The sequence below is a fragment of the Neoarius graeffei genome, chromosome 20 (assembly GCF_027579695.1).
Source record: "Neoarius graeffei isolate fNeoGra1 chromosome 20, fNeoGra1.pri, whole genome shotgun sequence".
NCBI lineage: Eukaryota > Metazoa > Chordata > Actinopteri > Siluriformes > Ariidae > Neoarius > Neoarius graeffei.
The window spans coordinates 34975404-35003169 of NC_083588.1; the positions used below are offsets into that span (position 1 = coordinate 34975404).

At 40.4% G+C, this 27766-nt stretch overlaps 1 protein-coding gene across 4 annotated transcripts in view; it reads right to left on the minus strand.

Annotated features, from left to right (window-relative positions):
- The window catches only part of wizb (WIZ zinc finger b), a 39969-nt gene extending 13895 nt beyond the window's left edge, over positions 1–26074 (minus strand). Inside the window, exons 1-13 of one of the 4 annotated variants that reach the window (XM_060901573.1) lie at positions 25761–26074; positions 24286–24433; positions 23665–23824; positions 19372–19456; positions 19108–19268; positions 17498–19006; positions 11715–12215; positions 9218–9583; positions 5560–5667; positions 5120–5212; positions 1732–2211; positions 891–1382; positions 142–678 (exon numbers count right to left, since the gene is read on the minus strand). In XM_060901573.1, coding sequence (XP_060757556.1) covers positions 142–678; positions 891–1382; positions 1732–2211; positions 5120–5212; positions 5560–5667; positions 9218–9583; positions 11715–12215; positions 17498–19006; positions 19108–19268; positions 19372–19456; positions 23665–23824; positions 24286–24387 — 4594 coding nt within the window. In that variant the 5' untranslated portion in view covers positions 24388–24433; positions 25761–26074. Of the gene's footprint in view, positions 1–141; positions 679–890; positions 1383–1731; positions 2212–4618; positions 5213–5559; positions 5668–9217; positions 9584–11714; positions 12216–17497; positions 19007–19107; positions 19269–19371; positions 19457–23664; positions 23825–24285; positions 24434–25760 lie in introns of all 4 variants that reach the window. The other 3 variants (XM_060901571.1, XM_060901570.1, XM_060901572.1) reach the window with 3 other exon arrangements.
- Between the last annotated feature and the right edge of the window lie 1692 nt (positions 26075–27766).

The following is a 27766-nucleotide window of genomic DNA, read 5'->3' on the forward strand; positions in this document are numbered from 1 at the left end:
ATTAAGATTATAAAGCAAGATAAAAATATGCTGGAAGTCACTCTTTCCATGCAAACTATCCTTAATCTAGAATGAAAATACTGTGCAAATGTCATTTGAAGAAATTACTGAGCAATCTGATAATAAAAAATATACTCTTACCCATGCGGCCTACCCCATACTTGTCTGTGGACATTCTTCCTTTAAAAGAGAAGTCCTGTGGTGGGGGTGAGAAGGTTTTTGACTGGGTTGATGGTGACCTTTGATCAAGGTGTCCTTCGGTTCCCAGCAACCTCTTCCCAGTGGGTTTCATACTAAGAAACTTGCCTGCTGGAGGGGTAGTTGACATTCTTGTGGGCCCAAATCCATGCTTATGGAGGCGTGAGCTGGAGTGGAGCAGATTAATGGGTGCTTTTGGGGAGACTCTGGATGACTGATACCCTTGACTGTCCCAGGATGAGCTGCTCTCTTGCCCTGGTTCCTCTTTTACACCTGACGCAAGAGATGCTGGTGTGGTCCCCTGATTACGCATTATCTCCCACAGTGTGTCAATTGGCGAGCCATTGACAGACCACTCAGTGATACCCATGTGGCGTAAATGTGAGCGGGCATGACTGGAGAGGCCTTTGCGGTTCTCAAAAAACTCACCGCAGTATTCGCAACGGATATCACGGGACGGTTCCCTCTCCTGGGTCATTACTGGAAAAGTATAGCGAAGTGAAGGAGATTAAAGATTTGTGTTTAAGACAATAATACAAGAGAAAGCAGTATGTTAGAAACAGAAATCACAAGTCAGCAGTACTTTCTAATTATAGATGCAGAAGCACCATAATTACATCTCCACTGTGGTATTTATTTATTTATTTATTTATATTATTCAGATTAGAAATACATCACAAAATATTACTTACACAGGTTGATGGAATGCGTATTATCTGAGCTCATCCAGCTCGGATGCTGTGACTCAGAGCTATAACCTTCATGTCCCCCTCCAGTCACAGTAACTTCCACCTGCTGAGGTTCTGGTTTGGGTTTCACCATTAGTACTGCTGGGGAGGTGCTGGGGACAGGTGCTGATACTGCCACCTTGGCAGGCTTTTGCTGAGTGAAAGAGAAAGCCTGACGGCCAAGGGCACCTCCTGGTGGGGAAGAATACTGGTGTAAGGTCCGATGGGGTCCTGGGCTTGGAGAGGATGAGGATGATTTCAAGGGTTTCAGAGGCATGACGCATGGCAAACCTCGGCGAGTTATGAGGTCTCGTAGTGTGTCGATGGGTGAGCCATTCACAGACCATTCAGTGATGCCCAGCTGACGCAAGTGGGAACGAGCATGACTGGAGAGGCCTTTGCGGTTCTCAAAAAGCTCACCGCAAAACTCACAACACACATCTTTCATTGGTTCAGCTACAATTATAAAGAGAAAAGAAATAAGCTGACATTTAATAAAACAAGACCAGTTTGTTTACATAAATTAACAATTACATAGGTGTATATGATAAGACACTTTAAATAGTCTGTGATAATGTTCCCCAGTTCCAGTCCCAAAGGACCCACAATACCATTTATTTACTCTGTTCTAATCTCAAATAATTTCACAAAAGAGACATAAGAGATTCAGCTCAAGCTGAAAACCATCTCAGTACTTCACCTCTTCAAAACACTTATGATATTTCCAAATAATGATTGTTCCACAGTGCTTAGGCTTTAGGGTAAATTTACATACAGAAAAGCATAATATAATGTATCAAGTCACCTAAAGGAATGGACATCATCTCCCTGCCACTCAAATGGAAGACCTGCTGTGAAGAAGGTTTCAGCTTCTTGGTGGGTGGACTAAGCAAGGTGTGGGTAGAGGAAGAAGAAGATGAGGAGGTAGCTTTGGAGCAAACACCACTTTTTAATGATGTGTTCTTTAATTGGACAGAGTTGGAGAGGAAGGGCCTCTTGGAAGCAGAAGTAGGTGTAGATGTGGAGGGAGAGGGTGGACCCACAGTGTGTCCATGGACCCTCAAGTCCTCCGGGCTGTCAGAGCGTAAGGACGTAGCTCTGCGCTTGAAGTCATCAGTGAGGATAAGTGTATTGAGTAGGTCGATAGGGGACCCCTTTGACTCAGAGTATTCCACGCCAAAATGACGCAGGTGGGCTCGTGCATGACTAGAGAGGCCTTTGCGTGTTTCAAACCAGGCTCCGCATAGCTTGCATATAATGTCTGTGTTAGAATCCATATCCATTGCTATGAGCAGAGGGAAAGATAGGGGAAAGTGGCCACAGAAAAAGTCAAAAGGAACAGAAAATCAATACATGCTATTATATACAGTATCAGTCAAAAGTTTTGATACACCTTCTAATTCAATATATTTTCTTTATTTTTTATTAATTAAAAGACACTTCATGTCTTAAAGTAATGATATACTGTCATTTCTTTATTAGAAAATACAACCCCAATTCCAAAAAAGTTGGGATGCTATGTAAACTGTAAATAAAAAACAGAATGCGATAATTTGCAGGAAACCCTATATTTCAATGAAAATAATACAAAGACAGCATATCAAATGTTGAAACTGAGAAATTTTATTGTTTTTTGAAAAATATATGCTCATTTTTGTACCCAATCATGTTATTGACCCGTTGCCAATTAACCAAATTAGTTTAATTTTTTTTAGCATTCACAACTTTTTCAGTCTTTTGTTGCCCCTGTTCCAACTTTTTTGAAATGTGTTGCTGACATCAAATTCAACATGAGCATATATTTTTCAAAAAAACAATAATATTTCTCAGTTTCAATGCTTGATATGTTGTCTTTGTACCATTTTCAATGAAATATAGGGTTTCCACGATTTGCAAATCTTCACATTCTGTTTTTATTCATGTTTTACATACAGTTAGGTCCATAAATATTTGGACAGAGACAACATTTTTCTAATTTTGGTTCTGTACATTACCACAATGAATTGTGAACAAAACAATTCAGATGCAGACTTTCAGCTTTAATTCAGTGGGTTGAACAAAATGATTGCATAAAAATGTGACGAACTAAAGCATTTTTTAAACACAATCCCTTCATTTCAGGGGCTCAAAAGTAATTGGACAAATTAAATAATTGTAAATAAAATGTTCATTTCTAATACTTGGTGGAAAACCCTTTGTTGGCAATGACTGCCTGAAGTCTTGAACTCATGGACATCACCAGACGCTGTGTTTCCTCCTTTTTAATGCTCTGCCAGGCCTTTACTGCAGCGGTTTTCAGTTGCTGTTTGTGTGTGGGCCTTTCTGTCTGAAGTTTAGTCTTTAACAAGTGAAATGCATACTCAATTGGGTTGAGATCAGGTGACTGACTTGGCCATTCAAGAATATTCCACTTCTTTGCTTTAATAAACTCCTGGGTTGCTTTGGCTTTATGTTTTGGGTCATTGTCCATCTGTATTATGAAACGCCGACCAATCAGTTTGGCTGCATTTGGCTGGATTTGAGCACACAGTATGTCTCTGAATACCTCAGAATTCATCCGGCTGCTTCTGTCCTGTGTCACATCATCAATAAACACTAGTGACCCAGTGCCACTGGCAGCCATGCATGCCCAAGCCATCACACTGCCTCCACCATGTTTTACAGATGATGTGGTATGCTTTGGATCATGAGCTGTACCACGCCTTCACCATACTTTTTTCTTGCCATCATTCTCGTAGAGGTTGATCTTGGTTTCATCTGTCCAAAGAATGTTCTTCCAAAACTGTGCTGGCTTTTTTAGATGTTTTTTAGCAAAGTCCAATCTAGCCTTTTTATTCTTGAGGCTTATGAGTGGCTTGCACCGTGCAGTGAACCCTCTGTATTTACTTTCATGCAGTCTTCTCTTTATGGTAGATTTGGATATTGATACGCCTACCTCCTGGAGAGTGTTGTTCACTTGGTTGGCTGTTGTGAAGGGGTTTCTCTTCACCATGGAAATTATTCTGCAATCATCCACCACTGTTGTCTTCTGTGGGTGTCCAGGTCTTTTTGCCTTGATGAGTTTACCAGTGCTTTCTTTCTCAGGATGTACCAAACTGTAGATTTTGCCACTCCTAATATTGTAACAATTTCTCGGATGGGTTTTTTCTGTTTTTGCAGCTTAAGGATGGCTTGTTTCACCTGCATGGAGAGCTCCTTTGACCGCATGTTTTCTTCACAGCAAAATCTTCCAAATGCAAGCACCACACCTTAAATCAACTCCAGGCCTTTTATCTGCTTAATTGAGAATGAGATAATGAAGGAATTGCCCACACCTGCCCATGAAATAGCCTTTGAGTCAATTGTCCAATTACTTTTGGTCCCTTTAAAAACAGGGTGGCACATGTTAAGGAGCTGAAACTCCTAAACCCTTCATCCAATTCATCCAATTTTAATGTGGATACCTCAAATGAAAGCTGAAAGTCTGGACTTTATGTCCATGTCCATTATATAACTATAACTTGAATATGTTTCAGTAAACAGGTAAAAAAACAAAATTTGTGTCAGTGTCCAAATATATATGGACCTAACCGTAGTGTCCCAACTTTTTTAGAATTGGGGTTGTATTTAAATATTGACTTGTTATATACCCATAATTGTGTAAACTACTAACAATGAACTAAATCAAAAGTGGAGCATTAATGCATTCTCACAGAGATTAAGGGGACCTTCTGTTTCTTGTGGTGCCCAGAGTGGTCTGGATGGGGCAGTGGACAATGCTGAATTGTGGGCCCTTGACACAGTCTTGTGCTCATGTGAGCGCAGTTGGGAAGACACAGGCAGCAATGAGGAGATTGGGGCCTTCCTCAGCACTGGGGATGGGGAAGTAGACAGAGAACGAGAGGGGGATGGAGACCTTCCAAATGGAGAGGATGGCTGCAAGCCAGATGGTGGTCTGCTTGGGGAAGGGGGAGATTTTGCTACACTACGCAGAAGTGAGAGGGGCTTAATGTCTTGTGGTTCATCTTCAAACTCTGCACTCCTACTGGGGCTTGGCATAGGAACACAGAAAGTATGATGGTGAGTGTTTTTTGGTGATGGTGTTGGTGAATGTGATGGCGGTGAGGCAGGTAAGTGGGAGTCAGTGGCCCGCTCCTTGGTTATATGGTAGAGGAGATCTATGGGTGCACCACTGCTTTCAGACATGCCCACACCTAGCTGGCGCAGATGAGAGCGAGCATGGCTGGACAGACCACGCCGTGTCTCAAACAGGGCACTGCAGACCTCACACTTCAGCAGACTGGAGCCTGGAGAAAATTACATTGTAGACAGTAACACAATTATTACAGTTAAATAAATGAGTCATTTTGATAGTAATGTCTAACTGTTTAAAATTAGATCCTGAAGGCTAAATATTAGGCTTTTCATTTTATATATCTTCTTTGATCCTTCCAAGAATTGAATATATTCCTTGTTTAGGGTAAGCAAAATGGGTCAATAAAGGATGACAAATATACATTACATCTCAGCCATCAATTAAGCAGATCATTTATATATATATATATATATATATATATTTTTTTTTTTTCCAAGCCTTGATTGTTTTCTCAATGTAAACACATCACACTGAAGAACTAGGATGAGGTAATCACACCTTTTGTATTGGTCTCTTCTGCAGCAGCTGAGCTGTTTGATCCTGGGCTGGAGTTAAAGTCATCCTGCAGTTGCATTTTTTCATCTCCCTCCCCCTTGTTGTTCCCACCTACAAATTAAAAGACAAACTTTTTAATAAAGTACAGTCCAATTAAAGAGGCTATATACATCATGGTTCTATAATAATTGACCTATGTTCATTCCCAACTGCGCTCACCCAGGATATATATATATATATATATATATATATATATATATATATATATATATATATATATCCATCCATCCATTATCTGTAGCTGCTTATCCTTTCTACAGGGTCACAGGCAAGCTGGAGACTATCCCAGCTGACTATGGGACAAGTCGCCAGGTCATTGCAGGGCTGACACAGAGACAAACAACCATTCACACCTACGGTCAATTTAGAGCCACCAATCAGCCTAACCTACATGTCTTTGGACTGTGGGGAAAACCAGAGCACCCGGAGGAAATCCATGCAAACACAGGGAGAACATGCAAACTCCGCACAGAAAAATGTTTTATATATATATATATAATTGCTCAAAAATAATGCTGAAGCAAAAAATCATTAAAAATTTCATTTGGCAAGCCAATAGAAGGACAGCACATTAGCGTACTTTTACTACAAGTCCATTTACTAAGGCTAAAATAGTGGACAGCATCAAAATAAGTACAGCTGTGCTATTACTGACAGATTAATAAGGACATTAAATCCAACTAACTTCCATAAACTCTTCATATTATATTATTCCTCTTAACCTAACCGCAGTCCAAAGACATGCGGTTAGGTTAATATGGGACGGCCTTGGGCTGAAGTGCCTTTGAGCAAGGCACCGAACTCCCAACTGCTCCCCGGGCGCTGTTAGCATGGCTGCCCACTGCTCTGGGTATGTGTGTGTGCTCATTGCTCACGTGTGTGTGCATGTGTGTGTTCACTGCTTCAGATGGGTTAAATGCAGAGAGGAATTTCACAAGTGTGTGATGAATAAAGTTGTGCTTTCTAAACAATATTAATCAGCCACTACAATCAATCATTTGATAACTACATTGAAAGTAGGCAGGAATGCAAATCCTGGGAGTTTACAGGGTTCATTATGGAACTCTCCTGAACTTTCCATCTTGACAGAACTGATCAACTTTCATGAAGATTTCATAAAATAAAGTGTTCATAAAATAAAATTTATTGATTTTTATATTAGTAACTGTGTAATATGCTTTAAAATAAAAAGCTTATTAATACCAAACCGAGACTTTAAATGGTCTAATAAGGGTTTGCTTCAGGCCCAACAGTGGCTCAGCCAGTCCGGGGATTTGAATTCACAATCTCTGAATTGTTACTGAATTAAGATGCACAAGCAACGTGGTTCTACACAAATTGAGCAGGATGGTGAGGGAGAACAGTGTGTTGTTTTTGCTTGGTGTTGTCTATTTAAAATCAACCATTATACACTACCTCCATGACAACAAGCTGTTTGGAAGTTTTGCACTAAAGAAACCCTTCCAGGGAGCATCTCACACAATGCAGCTTTCAACAAGTGACCTCATTTTCAGCATAATGGCAGCAAACACAGATGCAGATCAACACAGAAATGGCTGCTGAAGAAAATGGCTGTTTTCTGAAGGTCATTTTAGTGTCCAGATGTGAACTCTATTGAACACCAGTGGTCTGAATTTAAGAGTGATCTATGCACAAAACAAAACGTTGTGTATGGAGGAGTAATCTGAGATCCCTCTATACATGTCTCCAACCTTGTTAGGCATTAGAGGAAGCAGGTTAGTACTGCTATTCTATCAAGAGCAGGGGTAAGAAATATTAATAATAGTAATCCTTTGACTAATTAATTCACTAGGTAAATTAATTCTTTCATCTTCTGTAACCACTTTATCCTGGTTCGGGTCACAGAGGATCCCGAAGCTGTCCCAGGAAAACTGTGCATGAGGCAGGAATACACACACATTCACACAGTTATTCACATCTAATGGTAATTAACTGTAGTCAAGCCACCAACTTCAGGAGATGAGAGTAAATCCCAAGAAAACCCATGTAGTCATGAGGAGAATCCTGTGAAACCCTACGGAGATCTTGCAGTCACGTGACCGGAAAGTTAACAGCCGCCATCTTGTCGGTAAAAAACACAGCTGAATATTGCTGCACTCGTGTACAGAATGGATCAATTTCAACCGACGGACTACACGTCTCATTTTTCTAATGAACAGATAATTAGATATATGTCTAAAATAAACAATCTACAGATTAGTGACCCTTATGGCTTACCGGACGTAGTTTTTACGACCGTGTCAGTGGATATTGAACTGCCAGCGGAATACCCAGACGTGTATAATTACCTCATCAACTTTCCCTCGCTGTTCAGTGGTGAAGCACTGCGTGCTTATAAATCTCTGGACAGTTATCTTTACAGAAATTCAGGATTTATCAGCGACTCATATGTGGCATCTTGTAAACAAGAAAATAACAATCCTCATTGGATGGGTAAGTCACTTAAGTATTACTAGTACTGATACTAGATATATCAGTAGTATAGTATAGCACTGACCAGCCGATTATAGAATAGAATAAGGTAATTCCAGCTGTAATTCCAAATCGTCCGTCTTGTTTACCATGGATCTGGCGTTGGAGAGGTAGAGGCTTAGCAGTGGAGATTTGAGTGGCTGTTTTCTGAGCTTAGTCAACAGGCCGGCTCTGCCTGCAGCCTCGCTTTTGCTTCCGTTCCCGACGCCGCCTCCTTCGATTTGCTTCCGATAACAATCCACAGAGACCCCACTGGTCTTGCTATCTCGTCTGGAATGTTGTGCATGCGATGGAAATCGCTACAAACTGTCATTTTCTGCTGGAAACCAATGTCCAGTAAGTCCATACAGTTGTAGTGGATATTGAAGTCCGATACAGATGAACAACACGCAAAAATACACACAAAAACCGTGCACAGGTAGGGAGAGCTTGTAGCCGCAGCCGTTGTAGTAGAATTGTATATAGTAGGGTTTTCCAGAAGAAAAGGTAGAAGTAGAAGCAGAAGTAGAACCAGAAGCAGAAGGTGGAAGAATGGCGTTTGACCGACAAGATGGCATCTGTCACAATCTGGATCGGCTGTGACGTCACATGCAAGATCTCTATACAGCCAGCTATCTGAGCTCAGGATCAAACTGAGGACCCTTGAACTGTAAGGCAGCAACGCTACCCACTGCAACACCAGGCCATGCTTCTATCAAGTTTTAAAGGCTGAAATTTCCCCAAGTAACCTTAAAGCAAATGTAGTCTGGCTGTGCTCTTAGTGATGCCAAACAGCAATAAGCAGACTCAAATGAGCATATTTTTTATGGCTCAAAAATCAAGGTTCTCCATTAGAATAGCCTGTAAGTGTATTAATGTAGCAAGGAGAATTACAGTCAGTCAATTTTTCCACTACTTTTTGTGTGTCCATGTCACAGTACGCCCATTTGAGTAAAAGCAGAGAGTACGATTCAACACCAGACATCAATTAGCCGAACTGAGCCCTATTGTGGAAAAAGAACATGAAACTCAGTGCCAAACAAAACCAGAGTGACATATAAAACATTAGCTTAGACAAAGTACAGAAGCACATGTGGTTTCACTATGTGTAAAGATCCAGTCCACTCACCATCAGCTTCACCATCATTCTGGCTCTCTCTCCAAGGCTGAGTTGGAGATGCAGGTATCTGCAGCACTGGTTCTGAAGTTCCACTTTCTTCATCATTTACTAACATGGATTCCTCTTCTTCTTTACATGGTTTCTTGTCTTGTGTCTCAGCGTTAAAAGCAGGGGTAATGGATAAAGCAAGGTCGGGCCGCTTAGAGAAGAGCTCGCGGAGGACATAAATGGGCGACGCAGTGACCTCCCAGTTGGTAATGCCAAAGTCTCGTAGGTGTGCACGAGCATGACTGGAAAGGCCGGCCCTGGTGTCAAAGCCAGCACTGCAGAACTCACAGCGCATCACACTGAAGGTTGCTGGGTCAAAGTTAGCAACTGGTTATCGGGCATCCAGAAGAACAGGGCCAGAAACAGAAGGATACAGAAGCAAAAACTAAAACCAAACCTCAAAAAAAAAAAAAAAACACCAAAGCTCTTCTAAATACAGAGTGTCTGAAAATTATCTTTAGAACTTTGATACTCAATGAATAATTTATTAACGCACAGAATTACCAATCAAAAAAATTTATACACACAAAACCCAAACTTTTTTTTTTGAGTAACGAAGATCCAAACATTTAACATGAGCACCGTTAGTGATGTACAAAACATCCAGGTGATAATCCAATTGCTGCCATGTACACTGTAACATATCCACATCGATGCTTTCAACAGCAGCTATGATTCTTGCCTTTACATCATCACTGTCTGTCACCCATGTGTTGTACACACAATCTTTGACACATCTCCAAAAAAAGAAATTGTAGACTGTGATGTCGGAGTGATCTAGGCAGCCAAAAAATGGCACCTTTACGGCCAATCCACCAGTTTGGGAACGTCTTATTCAGAGACAATCAAGGCCCAATGTGACAGTGTCAGTGGGACAATCATAGTATTTCTACACTTTCTTGTTATCATTTTTTATTGAATAAAAGTTGTAAAGATAATTTATAGGCACCCTGTATGTAGTGGCAAAAGATAATGAAGTACATCTACTTCACCATTATGGCTTTTTGAGGATCAGTACTATAGGAATGTGAATTTTTGACAGCAAAATAATACAAATGTTGTGAATTATATTTATTATATTTTTATATGTCAGTATATGGCAGCGAGGGCATGAATGAGTGCTAGATGTAAGGTAGGGGAGGAGTCATGGAGAATGTGTAGGTAACAAATGAGTGTTTACACCTGTGTGCAATCATTAAAACTATTTATAATATGCATTGCAGTGGAAAGAGGGAGATAAAAACCCCAGACAGAGAGAGATGACACAGACAGCTCCAGTCACCTTGACCGTGAATGGAATGTCAACAGTGGAAATGCTGTGTGCATTTTATTGACATCAAAAGTGATTTTTATGGCTTCAAGAGAAGTACTTTAAATCATGGTGTGATTTTAAATCAAATAACCTGTGCCACTCAGACGCCTGCCTCCCATATCCTCATTCCCCCTCCCACCTGCTGGAGTGTCATAAGGTATTTGATAGTAATAACAAGAGTGCTCTTACAGCACAATATCCCCCGCTGGAAACTATGCCATAACTCTGGTAAAATGCGACTGAATTGAACGAAATTGTAATATGCGTATTACCGACATATAACAAAGAATTATGTCAAGATTTGTGAAATTCCTCCAAAAATTGTGAGAGGACTTGATTTCAGAAGCTGAGTACCCTTCCCGGGAAGGAGGAAGGAACGGACAGACGGACAGACGGAGGGAGTCACGACATAATTCCCCTTCAGGCCTTCCGGCCAACAGGGGATAAAAATTGTGAGGGAAGTTGATTTCAGAAAGCAAGCACACCTTGATGAAATTGCCACAGTACAAGTTTGTTAATAATCAAGGACATAATTCTGGTAAAGTTTGCCCAAATTAAACGAAATTTCAATATGCGTATAACTGTCATATAACAAAGCCTTTTGCTGAGTTTGGTAAAATTCCTCCACAAATTGTGAGAGGAGTTGATTTCAGAAGAACGTACACCCTCGTGAAATTGTCAAAGTACAAGTTATTTAATCAAGGGTCAAAACTCCGGCAAAATTTTCACAAACAAAATTAAATCGCAATATGCATATTACCGTCATATAACAAGGCCTTTTGCCAAGCTTCAAGAAATTCGTCCAAAAATTGTGAGAGGAGTTGATGTCAGAACGCAAGCACACCTTCGTGAAATTGTTAAAGTACAAGGTTGTTAATTAAGGGCCACAACTCTGGTAAAATGCGACCGAATTGAACAAAATAACAGTATGCGTACTACCGACAAATACCAAAGAATCGTGCCAAGTTTCATGAAATTTCTCCAAAAATTGTGAGAGGAATTGATTTCAGAAGGTGAGCATCCTTCCCATGATGGACGGACAGATGGACAGACAGACATCGCCACGACATAATCCCCCTTCAGGCCTTTCGGCCAGCAGGGGATAAAAACGGAAATTACTGAATGTGGTTAACTGGTTAATCTTACCTTTCTTCTTCTTTTTTTGGTAGGAGAACTTCTTCTCAATGGCATTAACCTCTTCTGGAGATATGAAGTGTCTAACCTTGTAACTGACTCCAACTCTGTTCAGGTGACCCCTAATATGATTAGCTAGTCCAATTCCATTATCAAAGCAGTCTTGGCAGTAGGGACATTTCTTTTCTACAGTCTTCAGCAAAATTCCCTCTTCATCTTCCTCATCCTCCTCTTCAGTTAAGACATCAAGCTGATTGACAACATCCTCGTTCTCTTCTTTGTCACTGGCATTATCATTCTGATCATCACCCCCGTCATCGTCATCATCATCACCATCATCATCATCATCAAGATCATTATTATCATTATCTTTTTCATCAGTGGTGTTTTTGCTACATTCATCCTTTTCACTGTCAGGCAGGGTCTCTTCATTTGTCTCTTCTTTGGAGTCCTTGGAGGCTTTTGGTGGAGGAGACATGTTGAGATCTAAAACTAGAGCAGATGTCTCCACTCCTGCAAGAAAAGAAGTGGGCAGTTATGTGAAGAGCAAAACTAGAAAAGCACTATTCTTCCAGCTCAGTAATGAGGCACATGTTATAAATGTTTAATTATCCAAAACATCCTGGCTCCAATAAAAGCAGTGATATCAACAATATACCACAACAGGATGTATGTTCTTCTTAGTGAATTACTTACGGTATTTGATTAATTGTCGTGTTTTTAAGACTATAACTTTCAAACTGTTCATATGTGACTACAGTTCACACAACGTTGGCCGATTCAACAAAACAATGTGTAATCCATAGTAAGACACAGTAGTGGTCATTTTTAGATATTAGAGTTTCTCATTTGTCGACCCCTTAATAAGTAAAATATACGCAACAGCACTTGTTGGCAAGAGTCATACTTAATGCATCATTACTTAAGATGGTTATAACCAGTTTATATGCCTTTCAGGTCCTAACAAAAGATTCATTGTGATATAGCCTATATTTATACATATTCAATTGTCCAGGTGCTATGATTATGTAAATGAAACAGTTTATATGATCAATAACATAAAGCAGGCAACCAGGCCTGCTTTACTCTTCAAAGACGTCTGTAAATGTGACATGAAGGCATGCAAGATAGACTCTTGGGAATCTCTAGCACAAGATCACAGAAAATGGAGACGGGCTGTCAAAGATGGTGTGTTGGCAAGTGACCAAAAGAGAAGCCAGCAGTGGGAAGAGGAGAGAGAGGATAGACAGCAGAGAACAGCTGCATCGCCACCTCAGTTGGATGTGACATTTATTTGTAACAAGTGTAACAGAGTCTGTCGCTCAAGGATTGGACTGCACAGCCATAGCAGGCGCTGCAGCTCTACACCACACTGAAATCATGGAACAAAATTAATTATCTTACAAGACAGAAGGATGCCAACTGTATGTTATCAATAACAATTAGCTGAAATCTAAATGTTTGTTTTTCTAAACACAATTTTTTAATTAATGCAATTTTTTCTACAAAACACTGGTTTCCAATTTTTTGACACGCTTACAATTAATATTTTATGCATGGAATTTCTTCTTTTAATGTCTAACAAGGTTGGTGACACTTCATCCACTTTGGATTGAACATCTTTTGAGACACTTGGAGACATCCACTCATTTATTTGGAACATTTGAGCTCCTTTATATTACTAGGTTTGTCCACATGAACTTCTGCCTTCAACTCAGACTACAGGTTTTCAGTAGAATTCAAATCCAGACAGAGTTGGTCATTACAAAACAGTGATTAATGTTTCTTTAAAAGTTTCCGTGTTGATTTAGGCCCTGTTTACATTTGGTTTTAAAATGTGTCTTGGGCAATCGGATCGCAAGTGGACAGCTGAGACACAATGCCATTTACACCTGTGTGTATCACGTGTCTCAAAGGTGTCCAGCTGACCACTTGTGTTCAGATTTCGTGTCTGCATACATCACGTCTGCTAGAAGGTCAAAGGGCCCCATGCGCAATTTATGTTAAAAACATTAAACCTGCAACATACAGTCATTCCAACCAAGTACGTACATCAGTGCTCCTCACCATTTTTTGAGCATTGGTGCACTGTCACCAAAACTAGCACACCACGTCCTGCATTGATGACATATTTTACTGTTACATACTTATCAGGGACGCATCAGGACTCATTAGCATTTAACAGTGTTGTAATTAAGACCGCCTAAACGGACACCACGTCATGATCAAGACCAGAGTGTATCAAGACTACAGTCTAAAGACATGCAGGTTAGGCTAACTGGAGGTTCTAACTTGACCGTAGGTGTGAATGTGAGTGTGAATGATTGTTTGTCTCTATGTGTAACCCCTACAATGATCTGGCGACTTGTCCAGGGTGTACCCCGTCTCTCACCCATAATCAGCTGGGATAGGCTCCAGCTTGCCTGCGACCCTGCACAGGATAAGCAGTTACGGATAATGGATGGAAGTTAAGGAGCTGCATTTTGTGTGATGATTTCAGTTTGTTGTTATGAAAGTGGTATTCAACAGCTGATTTGAAAGTTGATGCCCATAAGAATCAAGTAAACTGTGCAATTCTAAACTGTGAATTTTGGGCTATTTTTTCCCCTCTTTCACCATCGTCCTTACTGTGTGTGTGGGCGCATTGTGCTCATGGGCCCAACTCCTGGCAAATTTCCAACTTCTTTAGACATGCAAAATGTTTTGTTTGGGCCCCATTTGTGCGCAATTATGCATTTTCATATCCATTACTTGATTTGTGTGGATCAACAACCATCTGTCTCTTTTATGTTGTCAGAGTTCTTTGGTTTTTCCCATGGTAATGGTTGATTAAAAAATGTATTCTTATATTTATACTACCTCTTTACATGTTGAGACAGTTAGTTTCTAGGGACTGAGCGCAAAATTTAACAAAGTGTAAAATATTCATGAGCAGTGTCAATTATTTTGGCACAAATATACTGCACATTTTTAAGTAATTGTTAAAAAAAAGTTTTTTGTTGGTGTTAACATAAAGATGAATATTTGTCCCTATTACTTGAGGGGAAATTTTGAAATATTTTGTGTGTAATGTTTATTTTCTACAGTCATTCAGCTCATTTGGTGGCAATAATTCTGAAGGTCAATGTAAGGTCTTTCCCAGGCTTTGTATGCTTTTCCAGAACTCACAGGCATCATGTGCCCAGGACTGGTGCATTTTTATTGGAATTTTTTTTTAATGAGCAGACAAAATAGAAGGTTGCAATAAAAACAATAACGATGATATTATCTTTCAAAATGTTTCAGATTATGTTTAGTCTGTCTTAAGCAGACCCTCACACAGGAACATACAATCCAGTACCCTCCACAATTACTGTCCCCCCAAAGATTAGTAAAAAGGGTTAGAAAAACTCCACCTTTTGGTGTAGTTTCATCTAACATTGAAAAAATGAGAAAAATCCAACCTTTAATTGAAATAAATTTATTCAAATCCCTCGTCAAGAAAAACAAATCCCTTGTCAAGAAATAATTATTTTCAACAAAACATCTGTCATAATTATTGGCAGCCCTGGAAATGATAGTGAACACAATGCAACTGAAGCATGTTTCCCATTTAAATTGTATATTTTTGAGTTGATTGGAGTGTGTAGGAACTTTCAAGCTGCAGTCCATGACTTCCTGATTAACTGGGGAACAAATATGAGGTGACACAGAGGCCAAATTCCCTTAGTCATCCATCAACATGGGAAAGATAAGAGAACACACAGACCAAATGAAGGAGAAGTGTGTTGACTTTCATAAGTCAGGGAATGGTTATACAAAAAAATAGCTACTTGCCTGAAAATGTCCATTTCTACTGTTAGGGCAATAATAAATAAAGTGGACACCAACTGGAACTGTTACAAACTTTTCTGGAAGAGGACCCAAATTTATTTTGCCCCACATACAGTGAGGAGGAGGGTAAGAGAGGCAAAAAAAAATCTCCAAGGATCACTGTTGGTGAATTAATGAAATAGTAAAATTTTATGGTTTCCAAGTTTCCAAAACCACCATCAGATGCCACCTCTATGCCAAAAGATTTAGAAGATGTGCAAGAAAAAAAAGCCTTTTCTTTCAGCTAACAACAAACGTAAGCGCCTGAAGTTTGTGAAACGCTACTGCAACTTTGACTGGAACTGTGTTCTCTGGTCTGATGAAACAAAAATGGAGCTTTTTGGCAATAAATACTCAAGGTGGGTTTGGTATGAAAAGAAGGATCTCTATAAAGAAAAGAACCCGATCCCAGCTGTAAAATATGGTGGAAGTTCTGTGATGTTTTGGGGCTGTTTTTGGTCCAAAGGCCCTGGAAACCTTGTTGGGGTACATGGCATCATGGACTACATGAAATACCAGACCATTTTAAATCAAAATCTGGTTGCCTTTGCCAGGAAACTAAAACTGGGTTGTCACTGGATCTTCCAGTAGGACAATAATCCAAAACATTTGTCCAAATCAACACAAAAATGTTTAGCTGACCACAGAATCAAGCTTCTGCCATGGCCATCTCAGTCCCCTGACCTGAACCCCATTGAAAACCTGTGGGGTGAGCTGAAGAGGAGAAAGTACAAGAGAGAGCCTCAGGTGCTGGATGATTTGAAGAGATTGTGTAAAGAGGAATGGTCTCAGACGCCCTGCTCTGTTTTCTCCAACCTTATAAAATGTTATTGGAGAAGACTCAGTGCTGTTTTACTGGCAAAGGGAGGTTGTACAAAGTTTTAAATGCAGGGGTGCCAATAATAGTGGCACATGTTTTTGTTGAAAATATTTATTTCTTGACGAGGGATTTGTTTTGCTCTGAATAAATTTATTTCAAGTAAAGCTTGGATTTTTCTCATTTTTTTTCAGTGTGGGATGAAGCTACTTCACCAAAAGGTGGATTTTTCTCCACCCTTTTTACTAATCTTTACAAGGGTGTCAATAATTGCAGAGGACACTATGTATCTACAGTACAGCAAGAAATAATGACCAACAGAGTTAAAATTGGACTATTCTTGATATTTCAGGGCTTGTATATGAGAGGGATAGGAGGCCAGAGCTATGGGCATTTTTGTGGACAAGGCATAGCTTGTGTCTAAGCTGAGCATGTTGTCTTTCAGCCAAAGCTATCCTCTCTTTTGCCCCTCAGAATTGAGCACAGAAACTATGCTGCAGCTGCAACACCAAGCCAGATGCTTCCCAAGAGTCTGCAGCAGAAGTACAGACCAAAGTAAAGTCTCTGAAGGAAACCAAGTTTTAGGCAAAACCTTTTATTAAAAACTTTCTCTTAGATTTTTATGTCTTCTGCATTAGTCTTAGTAGAATAGAGGTTCTTAGCAGAATAGAGTAAAATGTAGGTTTGCAAACATTTCCAAAAAAAATGAAAAGAAATATTGCAGAGAAATATTTGTATGTTGGTAAAGAAAGTAACATTAGGCAATACAGCAGATCCCTGAGCTTAACATCAGAGCTGTCTAGGACCTTGCAGAGATAGAATTATGGGAGACAGCCAAAATTTCCAAGATGCCTGGAAAAGTCTGCCAGCTAATTTTCTTATAGAATTGCACAACATGCAATTTTTAACACAAAAGGCTGTCACACCAAATGTTAATTTGATTTGGTTTTTCAGTGTTTATGGCTCTATGATACAAACCTTATTACACTTTTAAATTCATGAACACTTTTGAAATACAATGCTTACCAAGCACAATAACAAAAAAAAAAACACTTTGGAAACAAATAATACTTATATATGACTGAAATGATCTTCCTGTCATGGTTGTTCTGTTGTCTTGTCTTACCTGCTTTGTTGGCCACCATGAGATCACCCTCTAGATCTGGTAGTACAGATGCTTTTTGGCTCAGCTCTGTGGTTTCCTCAGTGTTTTGCATATTGATATTTGTATCACTAGTATCAGTAGACTGGGGATCCAGTCTGCTACTTGCTCGTATTCGTCCTATTACACGCCTCAGAACTCGTTTTGAGCGGCGATTTCCTGTGCCCTTGAAAACAACATCCTTTTGCCGTGTTTCAGCCTTTGTGTTTGTAAGTAAAAGCTCAGGAGTTTGGAGATTTGAGACATTCTCTTCTCCAAGCCCAACCTCAGCAGACCCAGACTCCTCCTGTAGGCTTGGACTTACAAGGGGAGCAGCTTCAGACTGAGTACTTTCTAATTCTGGCTTGTCTGTGGGTTCTGCTGGATTTTCAGATACTGTGTGATTCTGGCTAGGTCCTGGAAAGAGATCAGTCTTATTCTCACTCTCTGGATCGCAGTCTTTGCCCTGCAAATGGTCAGTTTCAGGCTTACTTCCCCCCATTTGCACAGAAGCTCTGGTGGGGTACCTATCACTAACCGCTGTGGTCGATGCAGCATTACCAGAATACCGTGTCCATCCTTTTCTGCTGGATTTTTGCTGGAAGCGGGGTGAGACACGGTGCCCACCAGCCCTGGTCCGAGTTGTATGTGTCTTGGCGTGATCTGCAAGCTCTTGAGGCACATCAGAGCTATAGTTGCACTTAAGACAAACAAACTGGCCACAAATGGCCAAGGACTTATTCGTGGCTGGCTTTCTGGAATTTCTGCGATTTGCTCTCTTCCCTCCATCATTCAGCTTTCCCATCTCCTCCAAGATCTTGTGCCGTGACTCCTGATGGCGTCTGTGATGGTCCAACAGCACCAGCCTATCGGCGAAATTCTGTCCACATTCCATACACTCAAAGCCACCTTTCTTGGCTCGCCTCCTCCTTGCATTATCTTCTTCACACTGTCCTTTTCTCCCACTGCCTTGGCCATGTTCTCGCATGTGCTCCCTCAGATGTGCTGCTTTTTTAAAGTAGATGCTACATTCAACACAGGTGAAAATCTCTTGACAAAGTTCTTCTCTGTATTCTTGTGACTGCTTCTTGCCTTGAACCTTCTCTTCCTCTTCCTCCTTAAATTCAAACACACCTTCCTTATCGTTCACAAATTTACTGCACTCTTTTGCCCTGGAGGGGTTTACTCTGGTCTTCCTGACTGTACCAGGTGTGCACTGCCAAGGATTGAGTCCAGAAAAAGGTCTCAGTAAGGCTCTTTTCTTTCTCCTGCGCTGGATGAAGGTGCAGTGCGCCCATGGACCTGGTGGTGGACTTTCAGGATCTGAATCACCCGGGAAGGTATATACATCTCGTTCTGGAACTTTCTTTATTTCCTTCTTCTTGGGATCAAACCCTTTCTCATCCTCTTCTTTTTGGTTTTCCTCTATTGGTATTGTGTCTGAGAAAAGTGGCCCAACTTGATCTGATACACCTCCAACGTTATCATTTTCGACTGCAAATAAATGGGAAGACGACATAAGTCAGTACTACATACTGAAATTATATTCTTTTTAATATATATTTCTCTCTGCAAAATAATGCATTTTCACAAACCACATTGTTGAGTGCTGGACTGTACCATCCCTGGATCTCTGCATGCATCTCTGTCTTGACCTTGTGCGTCCAAAGAACTAGACAGGTTTTTGTCTAACACTATTTTCTTGGGCTTTTCAGGTGTTCGGTAAACTCCACAGTCAACTCTGCACGCAGTAGCACTGAAAAGAGCATACAAACGAGGATAAACTCAGGCTATATGTGCACTATGCATATATGTCAGAATACCTCTCCAACTTTTGTCAAACTAAATATCTCACTCACTTGTCTTGCTCCTGTTCACAGGTGGGACTTCCTGGACTGTGAGCAGCAAGGCCATGAGGATTAGAAAAGTGCTGAAGTTCCTCTTCTAACATACACCAGTGGGAACACAGACAACACAAATGACTTAACACTGAAGATTTACAAATATATACACACAATGTTCTCCAGAATTATTGGCACCCACACACTGAACTTTCCATTCAAAAAATAAGAAACTACTTCTCTTTGGTCTACCAAAAAAATTACATAACAGTATTTTGTTATACACTCACCGGCCACTTTAATAGGAACTTGTTCTTGATTCTAAGATTCTTGTTCTTGGCTGGCAGGAGTGGAACCCAATGTGGTCTTCTGCTGTTGCATGCTGAGATGCTTTTCTGCTCACCACGGTTGTAAAGAGTGATGATGAGTTACTATATCCTTCCTGGAAGCTTGACCCAATCTGGCCATTTTCCTCTGAAACCTCTCTTATCAACAAGACATTTCCACCCACAGAACTGTCGCTCACTCAATGTTTTTTTGTTTTTTGCACCGTTCTGTGTAAACTCTAGAGACTGTTGTGTGTGAAAACCCCAGGAGATCAGCAGATTCTGAAATACTCATACCAGTCGATCTGGCACCAACACCCATGCCACAGTGAAAGTCACAAAGATCACAGTTTTTCCCATTCTGATGTTTGAAGTGAGCATTAACTGAAGCTCTTGATTTGTATCTGCATGATTTTATGCATTGTGCTGCTGTTAAGGGATTGGCTGATTAGATAACTGCATAAACCAGCAGGTAGATGGGTGTTCCTAATAAAGTGGCCGGTGAGGGTATATAGTAATTACATACACTATAATTACAGTATATAGTACATATTATACTAATTTTATAATATTTAATTATATGTTGTGTAATATAATTATAATATAGTATTCTTTTTATATAATAGTATTTCCTCTCTTCAGGAATACGCTCTTAGGAAAAATATTTAAATAAATGCAAACAAACAGTTATTCTTAAAAAATGTATAATATTTTTTATTCACGCTCTTCAAACTCTATTGCTGCTTTTAACCATGTCCTCTTTAAATGGGCTATAAATATGAGTTTGCACAGATGTAAAATCCCTGGATTTTAACCCTACTGAATACCTGTTGTTAGAATTGATCAAGTTCAAGATCTCGCTACATGTGTCTCCATCTTTGTTGGACATAGGCAGATGTCTCAAAATATCAGTTGTTGGCAATTTTATAACCAGTGTTTTGTAGGTAAAAAACCTTTTGGGAATGAAAAATAAGTTAAATAAAACTATACAATGTCCCTGTTGAGCTGAAAATCTCTCTCTCTTTTTTTTTTTAATTTCACTCTTCCGAAGCACCAAAGATGCTGGAACCCTTTTGATTTTGCTTGCATTTTTCTTATTTGTATTCTTGTCTCCTAAAAGGAATTGTGCAGACCAAACTGTAAGTCACAGTGACATGAAATTTGATAAATAGTTAATACTCTTCTTCTGCTGCTCAGGCAAGCGAGGCAGGCCCAACTGGCCTAATGGTGGCACTACAGCACAGCACTGCACGTTGTAGCACAGAGCTTGAAAACCCTGAGGCCTTGATTTCATGGCAAACTGGACACCAGTTTGGACCATTCATTTCTGCCCACTTTTGAGCTAATTTGCATAATACATAAAACCTACTTTTGCAAAGTAGTCCAAGGATTCGTGCCATATCTTCAAAATATTTGTCACACACTACACAGCAGAGTGTGAAACTCAATTATTTAAAATAAATAAACAAATAAAAAAAACATTTGTCGACAATAGAGAGATTTGTAAATAATGAGCCACTACATGTCAATCAATTCTGCCAAGGTGGGGCCTAATTTACTCACTGCTCATGTTTTTGCTCATATAAACAAGTCGCAACAACAGCAATCAACAGTCACAACAAATACAATATCTTCTGTAAAATAAAAGTACAGTGAAATCATAAAAATTTGTCTTTTGGACTATTTGGACCCACCCCATCAAATGTATAATCATTTCTATAATATGAAAAACATATTTTTGCAAACTAGTTCTAGGATATTTTTGCCCTTATTTCACAAAGTACTCATTAGTTTGAACCTCAATAATTATCAAAAACACATTGAAATTTGTGAACAATATGGCAACCACATGCCAACCACTCATAGCGGGGAAGGAGTTTGGTTTACTCACACAGCTGCAACTCACGATTGGTTGCATGGACGGACTCACACGCACTTTGAAAAGCATGTTTAGTACCATGTTTTGGGTGAGGTCATCAATAGGGGTGGACTTAAAACTCAAATAGCTGAAATCTGGTGTACTGCATCATCGTGTTAATTTGGAAGTAGATTTGTAATGATGACTGGGTTACTTTAAAAACCTAGTCATCAGTAATATGCCAGTTAGCAGCAGACATTTCATATGATTAGCACTGAACTATCGTCAAAACACTTGATAAGTATAATGATCGATAGTTTCTTTTTTGTTCTAAGTAAGTTGGCAAGAACTGGCCACAAGAGTGCTTCGAATCTACAGCTCACCACTTTGGCCTATATTTATACATTAATTTTTGCTCATTTTCACAAACGGTGCCAATAATCTGGTAAACACTGTATATATACAGTAGCAGTCAAAAGTCTGGACACCCCTACTCATTCATAGTTTTTCCTGTATTTTGACTATTTTCTACATTGCAGAACAATACTGAAGACATCAACACTGAAATAGCATATGGAATATATATGGAATTATGTGGTAAACAGAAAAGTCTTAAAACAAATATGTTTCATATTTTAGATTCTTCAAAGTAGCCACCATTTACCTTGATGATGCTTTGCACACTATCGGCGTTATCTTAACCAGCTTCATGAGGTAGTCACCTGGAATGCTTTTTAATGAACAGCTTTGCCTCTTCAAAAGTTAATTAGTGTAATTTCCATCTATCCATCCATCATCCGTAACTGCTAATCCTGTGCAGGGTTGCAGGCAAGCTAGAGCCTATTCCAGCTGACTATGGGCGAGAGGTGGGGTACACCCTGGACAAATCGGCAGATCATCGCAGGGCTGACACATAGAGACAACCAACCATTCATACTCACACCTATGGTCAATTTAGAGCCACCAGTTAGCCTAACTTGCATGTCTTTGGATTGTGGGGGAAACCGGAGCACACTCACACAGACACATAGTTAGTTCCCGGAGTCCCTGCTTGTGCTCAGTGCAATATGTATACTGTTCCTACTTATTCAGGTGACATTGGGCATACCTAACACCTGTGTTTTCTTCCTCCCCCCCCAAAAAAAAAATCTCTGTCCCTCTGAGTTACATGTCAATCCTGAGATCGAGATGCTGACCTCTTCTGCTCCTCGGACCTGCCTGATCCATCCTGGTGCCCTGTGTCTGGTTGGAGTCTCATCGCATTACTCCTGTGGAGGACGGCCCCATGTGGACAGTTGAAAGTCACACCTGGAGGACGCTCTGGACTCTTACAGTAATGCTTTTATGGCTGAGGACTACAGTTGACTTGCTAACTTTAGGACTGCAGTTGTCATGAACAGTTTTGCACTCAAGTTTCCATCAATGAAGAGTTATAACATCAACGAAACTGACTTCATGTTAAAACTGTTAATGTTATAATCATGTTGTCTGTTGTTGCCCAAATGAGGATGGGTTCCCTTTTGAGTCTGGTTCCTCTCGAGGTTTCTTCCTCATGTCGTCTGAGCGGGTTTTTCCTTGCCACCGTCGCCACAGGCTTGCTCATTGGGGATAGATTAGGGATAACATTAGCTCATGTTTTAAGTCGTTCAAATTCTGTAAAGCTGCTTTGCGACAATGTTTATTGTTAAAAGCGCTATACAAATAAACTTGACTTGACTTGACACGGGAAGAACATGCAAACTCCACACAGAAAGACCCCCGTTGGCCACTGGGCTCGAACCCAGGACCTATCCACTACACCACCGTGCTGCCCTAGTGCAATTTCTTGCCTTCTTAAAGCATTTGAGATCAAACAGTAAATAGTACATAATAAAAATACAATAAATAGCCCTATTCCACAACTGTAGTAATCCATATTATGTCAAGAACCGCTCAACTAAGTAAAAAGCAGCAACATCCATCATTACTTTAAGACATGGTGTCTTTTAATTAATAAAAATAAAGTAAAACCATTGTATGAGAAGGTGTGTCCAAACTTTTGACTGGTACTGTACATGAAAAGCACATATCTCTAGCTTTATCCTTCGCCTAATTACGTACTGACATAATAAAAATGCAAAAAAATACCATCAAATGTTTCTTTCTCAGAGTCTGAGTCCCATGTTAGAGATGAGGAGAAGGCTGAGGATCTGTGTTTACTCTCACTCTTCTCATAAGATGCACTTTTGTGGAGGAGGTTTACATCTTCATCATCCCTCTCCAGATCACCACCTTGGGGCAATCCTGCCTGTGTGTATGTGTGTGGATTAATAAGAATTTAAAAGAGCTGTTTATGCTGCAGAAAAAAAAGATCACATTTGTAATAATTGAATTAACACCAGAACAAATATAAAATCAAAGGAATAGAACATAACTTCTCAACCTTTATATCGCAGCCTAACCATCTAAAATGTGGCATTACAATGTAGTTACACGTATATAAGGACTATAGCAGAGTCCTTGTGTGCATAAAACCAAGTAGTAATCTAAGTTTGGATGTTACAGTCAAGACAAGACGTGCACTTCCAACTACATCTCCCGACTTGCAGTGTGACGCACAAACCCAGTCCACTCATTACACATGGTAAGTACAGAGTGGCTGCAGTTGTTGGCTCTTACATACAATAAAGCATTGTTAAGTGTTTGTGTTTTGATCTCAGTACAAGAAAGAACAAGGTTGAGAATCCCTGGTGTGTTGTAACCTCTCACCATCAAGCTGTTGCTGAGTAGAGAGGGGGATTCCGGGAGCTCCCGGATGGATGTCGGATCATGGGGGTCCATACTGGGAAGAGGACCTATGTCAGGTTCCATGATCCGGTGTTGTAATCTGTTCAACCCACCTACATGGTGTCCTGTTCTGGTCACACACACACACACACACACACACACACACACATGTATAGATTTCGATGCAATAAGGGTTGTTTTACAATCAGGGTACAAAGTTTGTGTCACAGGGGTCCAAAATTCAAATTGATTCAAACTGGTTCTTGTACCAGTTTTTAAGTGAAGGACAAGTTAAAGAATAACAATATATAGTTTGTATTATAACAAGATTAAGTGTAGCTTTAAGCAGGGCTGGGAGAAACAAATGAAGTGATTCTCGGAGAGGACTTTTTTTTTTTTTTGGACAATTCAGAATCCACTACTTCCATAGTGCTTTTAAATATAAGGCTGTAAGCTTTGTGTTAGTTGTCTCTAATATTTATGTCCCGATATCTTGACCACATTTTAGGATGAAAACAATCATTTTAGATATATGTTATTTTATATTGAAAAATTAGCTGTCTCGGAGAGGACTTTTTTTTGACCACACTAATTTGATCAAAATAGTCTGAAAACTTGCTGGCATTCAACATTAAAACTTAACTATGTTTCCAATGATATGGAACCAAATATGTGTTTTATGGTATAAAGAATGATTTAAGTGCATCCCTTTTGGAGCTACCTGTGGTCAAAAAAGCACTTTTTCTAAATGACACGAGTAATTTTGCTAAATATGACCTATATTGCCATACATTCACCAAAAATAACGTTATCACCAATTTTTTTTTTTTTTGCATGGTAAATAGAGCTATCACAGGGCTACAATAAACAACCAAGTTTATTTAGTCAAGCCTTTTGATATTGAAGATAATAAGCGTTAGATGTGCTTTTTAGCTTGCGTACCCTGATTGTAAAACAACCTATAACACGACAGCATGCACATGCAAGCTTTAAGATTTGTAAAAAGAAAAGCACTGGAAGGAAACTGACCGGATTCCATGAGCTGCATTTATAAACACAATCGCACTTTAACAGCACGGTTAAAGCAACTTAACAGAAGTGTTGTGATATTATGAGTACTTCAGTTACATGAAAGAAGTTGTGGAGGGAAATAATAAACCAAAGTGCTGAATTCCTTTGCTCATATTCGCCCCACCTGCCCGCTGCAATCCTGTACCGTCTGACCTTATTTCAACATGTCTGGTTTGGGTAAATTTAGCCCCGTCCTTGTCATGACGATCATGGAGAGCACAGCGTTTTTCTCGCTAGAGCTGCTGAACACTGACGCCCAGCCGCAGCAGGGTTTAGCCTAGTGCTTCCCTGCGCCTCGGTCACTGTGGCAGCGCAGGGAGAAAGAGAACATCCCGGGAATGTTAAATACCGCTTTGGGGAAGCAGAAAAAATCGTGTCCCGCTCACCGTCACGGCCTGCCCGCCCCGCTGCTCTCCGGAACAGCGCACACCGAGCTCCCCATGCCGTGTCGGGCTTGAAGTCTGTCGCTACACGCGCGCGGCCGCTTTACTGCAGAAAGACACCGCGTTTGTTGTTGCAGGATCGGGGAAAGCTGAGGCGCTGCTCGGCTTTAGCGGTGCAGACGATCCGACTCCATGTTGTTGGCTCCAGAGGGACGCCACGGCTGCGTGGGTGACGTTAGCGGGGAGGAGAAGAAGAGGATCTGCTGTTAAAGCAGCTCTAAGCGACTTTACAGCAAAACTCTTCGCCCAAACCTCCTGATAGCTATCACTAAAATAGATGCACTGATGGGAAAAAAAGAAGTCTCTGTTGTCTGTTCTGCTATCTGCCTTTATTTCATCCGATAAAAGTATGTTACAATTAAGATAGATTTTTTTTAAAAAATGTGCAATAATTACAGTATTTACTATTATGAAAAATAGTAGTCTACAAAATCTAAATAAATATACATATCGTCGCTGTCAGGTCAAAACCTGCTATGTGACATAGTTGATATTGCACACAGTTTATTTGGACCCATCACATGAAAGGGATTGAATCTAGTCTCTTCTGGATTATCCATTGGTCCTTCCATTTTCTAATTAGCATAAATGGAAGCACGAGGTCAAAACTGACCAATCAGCATCTCATCTCATCTCATCATCTCTAGCCGCTTTATCCTGTTCTACAGGGTCGCAGGCAAGCTGGAGCCTATCCCAGCTGACTACGGGCGAAAGGCGGGGTACACCCTGGACAAGTTGCCAGGTCATCGCAGGGCTGACACATAGACACAGACAACCATTCACACCTACAGTCAATTTAGAGTCACCAGTTAACCTAACCTGCATGTCTTTGGACTGTGGGGGAAAACGGAGCACCCGGAGGAAACCCACAGGGACACAACATGCAAACTCCGCACAGAAAGGCCCTCGCCGGCCACGGGGCTCGAACCCAGACCTTCTTGCTGTGAGGCGACAGCGCTAACCACTACACCACCGTGCCGCCCTCCTCAAAATTTGAGTGAGAAATTCAAAGGTGTGTGGATTCCATGCACTCAAAAAAAAACCATTGGATTTACTTAACCGAGTTATGGCAACCAGGCCCACAAAACTGTGTTAATTTAGATGTATTGAATACAGTTATGTTGAGTTATTCAAAACATAACTGGATTCAATACATCTAAATTAACACAGTTTCGTGGGACCGGTTGCCATAACTCGGTTAAGTAAATCCAATGTTTGTTTTTTTTGTGTGTGAACAATTTCACAAATTTTCTTCTTCTTTTGTCTGCTCCTGATTAGGGGTCGCCACAGCGGATCTTTCGTCTCCATTGCTCCTTGTCTTCCGCATCCTTCTCTACCACACCTACCACTTTCATGTCCTCTTTCACCACATCCATGTATCTCCTCTTTGGCCTTCCTCGTTTTCATGTGCCTGGTAGCTCCATCCTCAACATTCTCCTTCCAACATGCTCTGCATCTATTCTCAGGATGTGCCCATACCATCTCAGTCTCATCTCTCTTCGCTTAATTCCCAAGCTCTCCACATGTGCTGTCCCTCTGATGTGCTCGTTCCTTATCCTGTCCAACCTTGTCACTCCCATCGCAAACCTTAACATCTTCAACTCCGCCACCTCCAACTTTGCCTCCTGTCTCTTCGTTAAGGGTACGGTCTCCAATCCATACATCACAGCTGGTCTCACTACTGTCTTATACATCTTACCTTTCACTTTTGCTGGGACTTTCCTATCACAAATGACTCCCAAAATCCTTCTCCAACTGCTCCACCCTGCCTGCACTCTCTCTCTCTCTCTCTCTCTCTCTCTCTCACCTCACTATCTCAGCCCCCATTTTCCTGCACAGTTGGCCCCAGGTACTTAAATTCAGCAACTTTCTTTACGTCTACTCCTTGCATCTTCACTACACTCTCGTCCCCATTGTCACTGATGCACATGTACCTGTATTCTATTTTG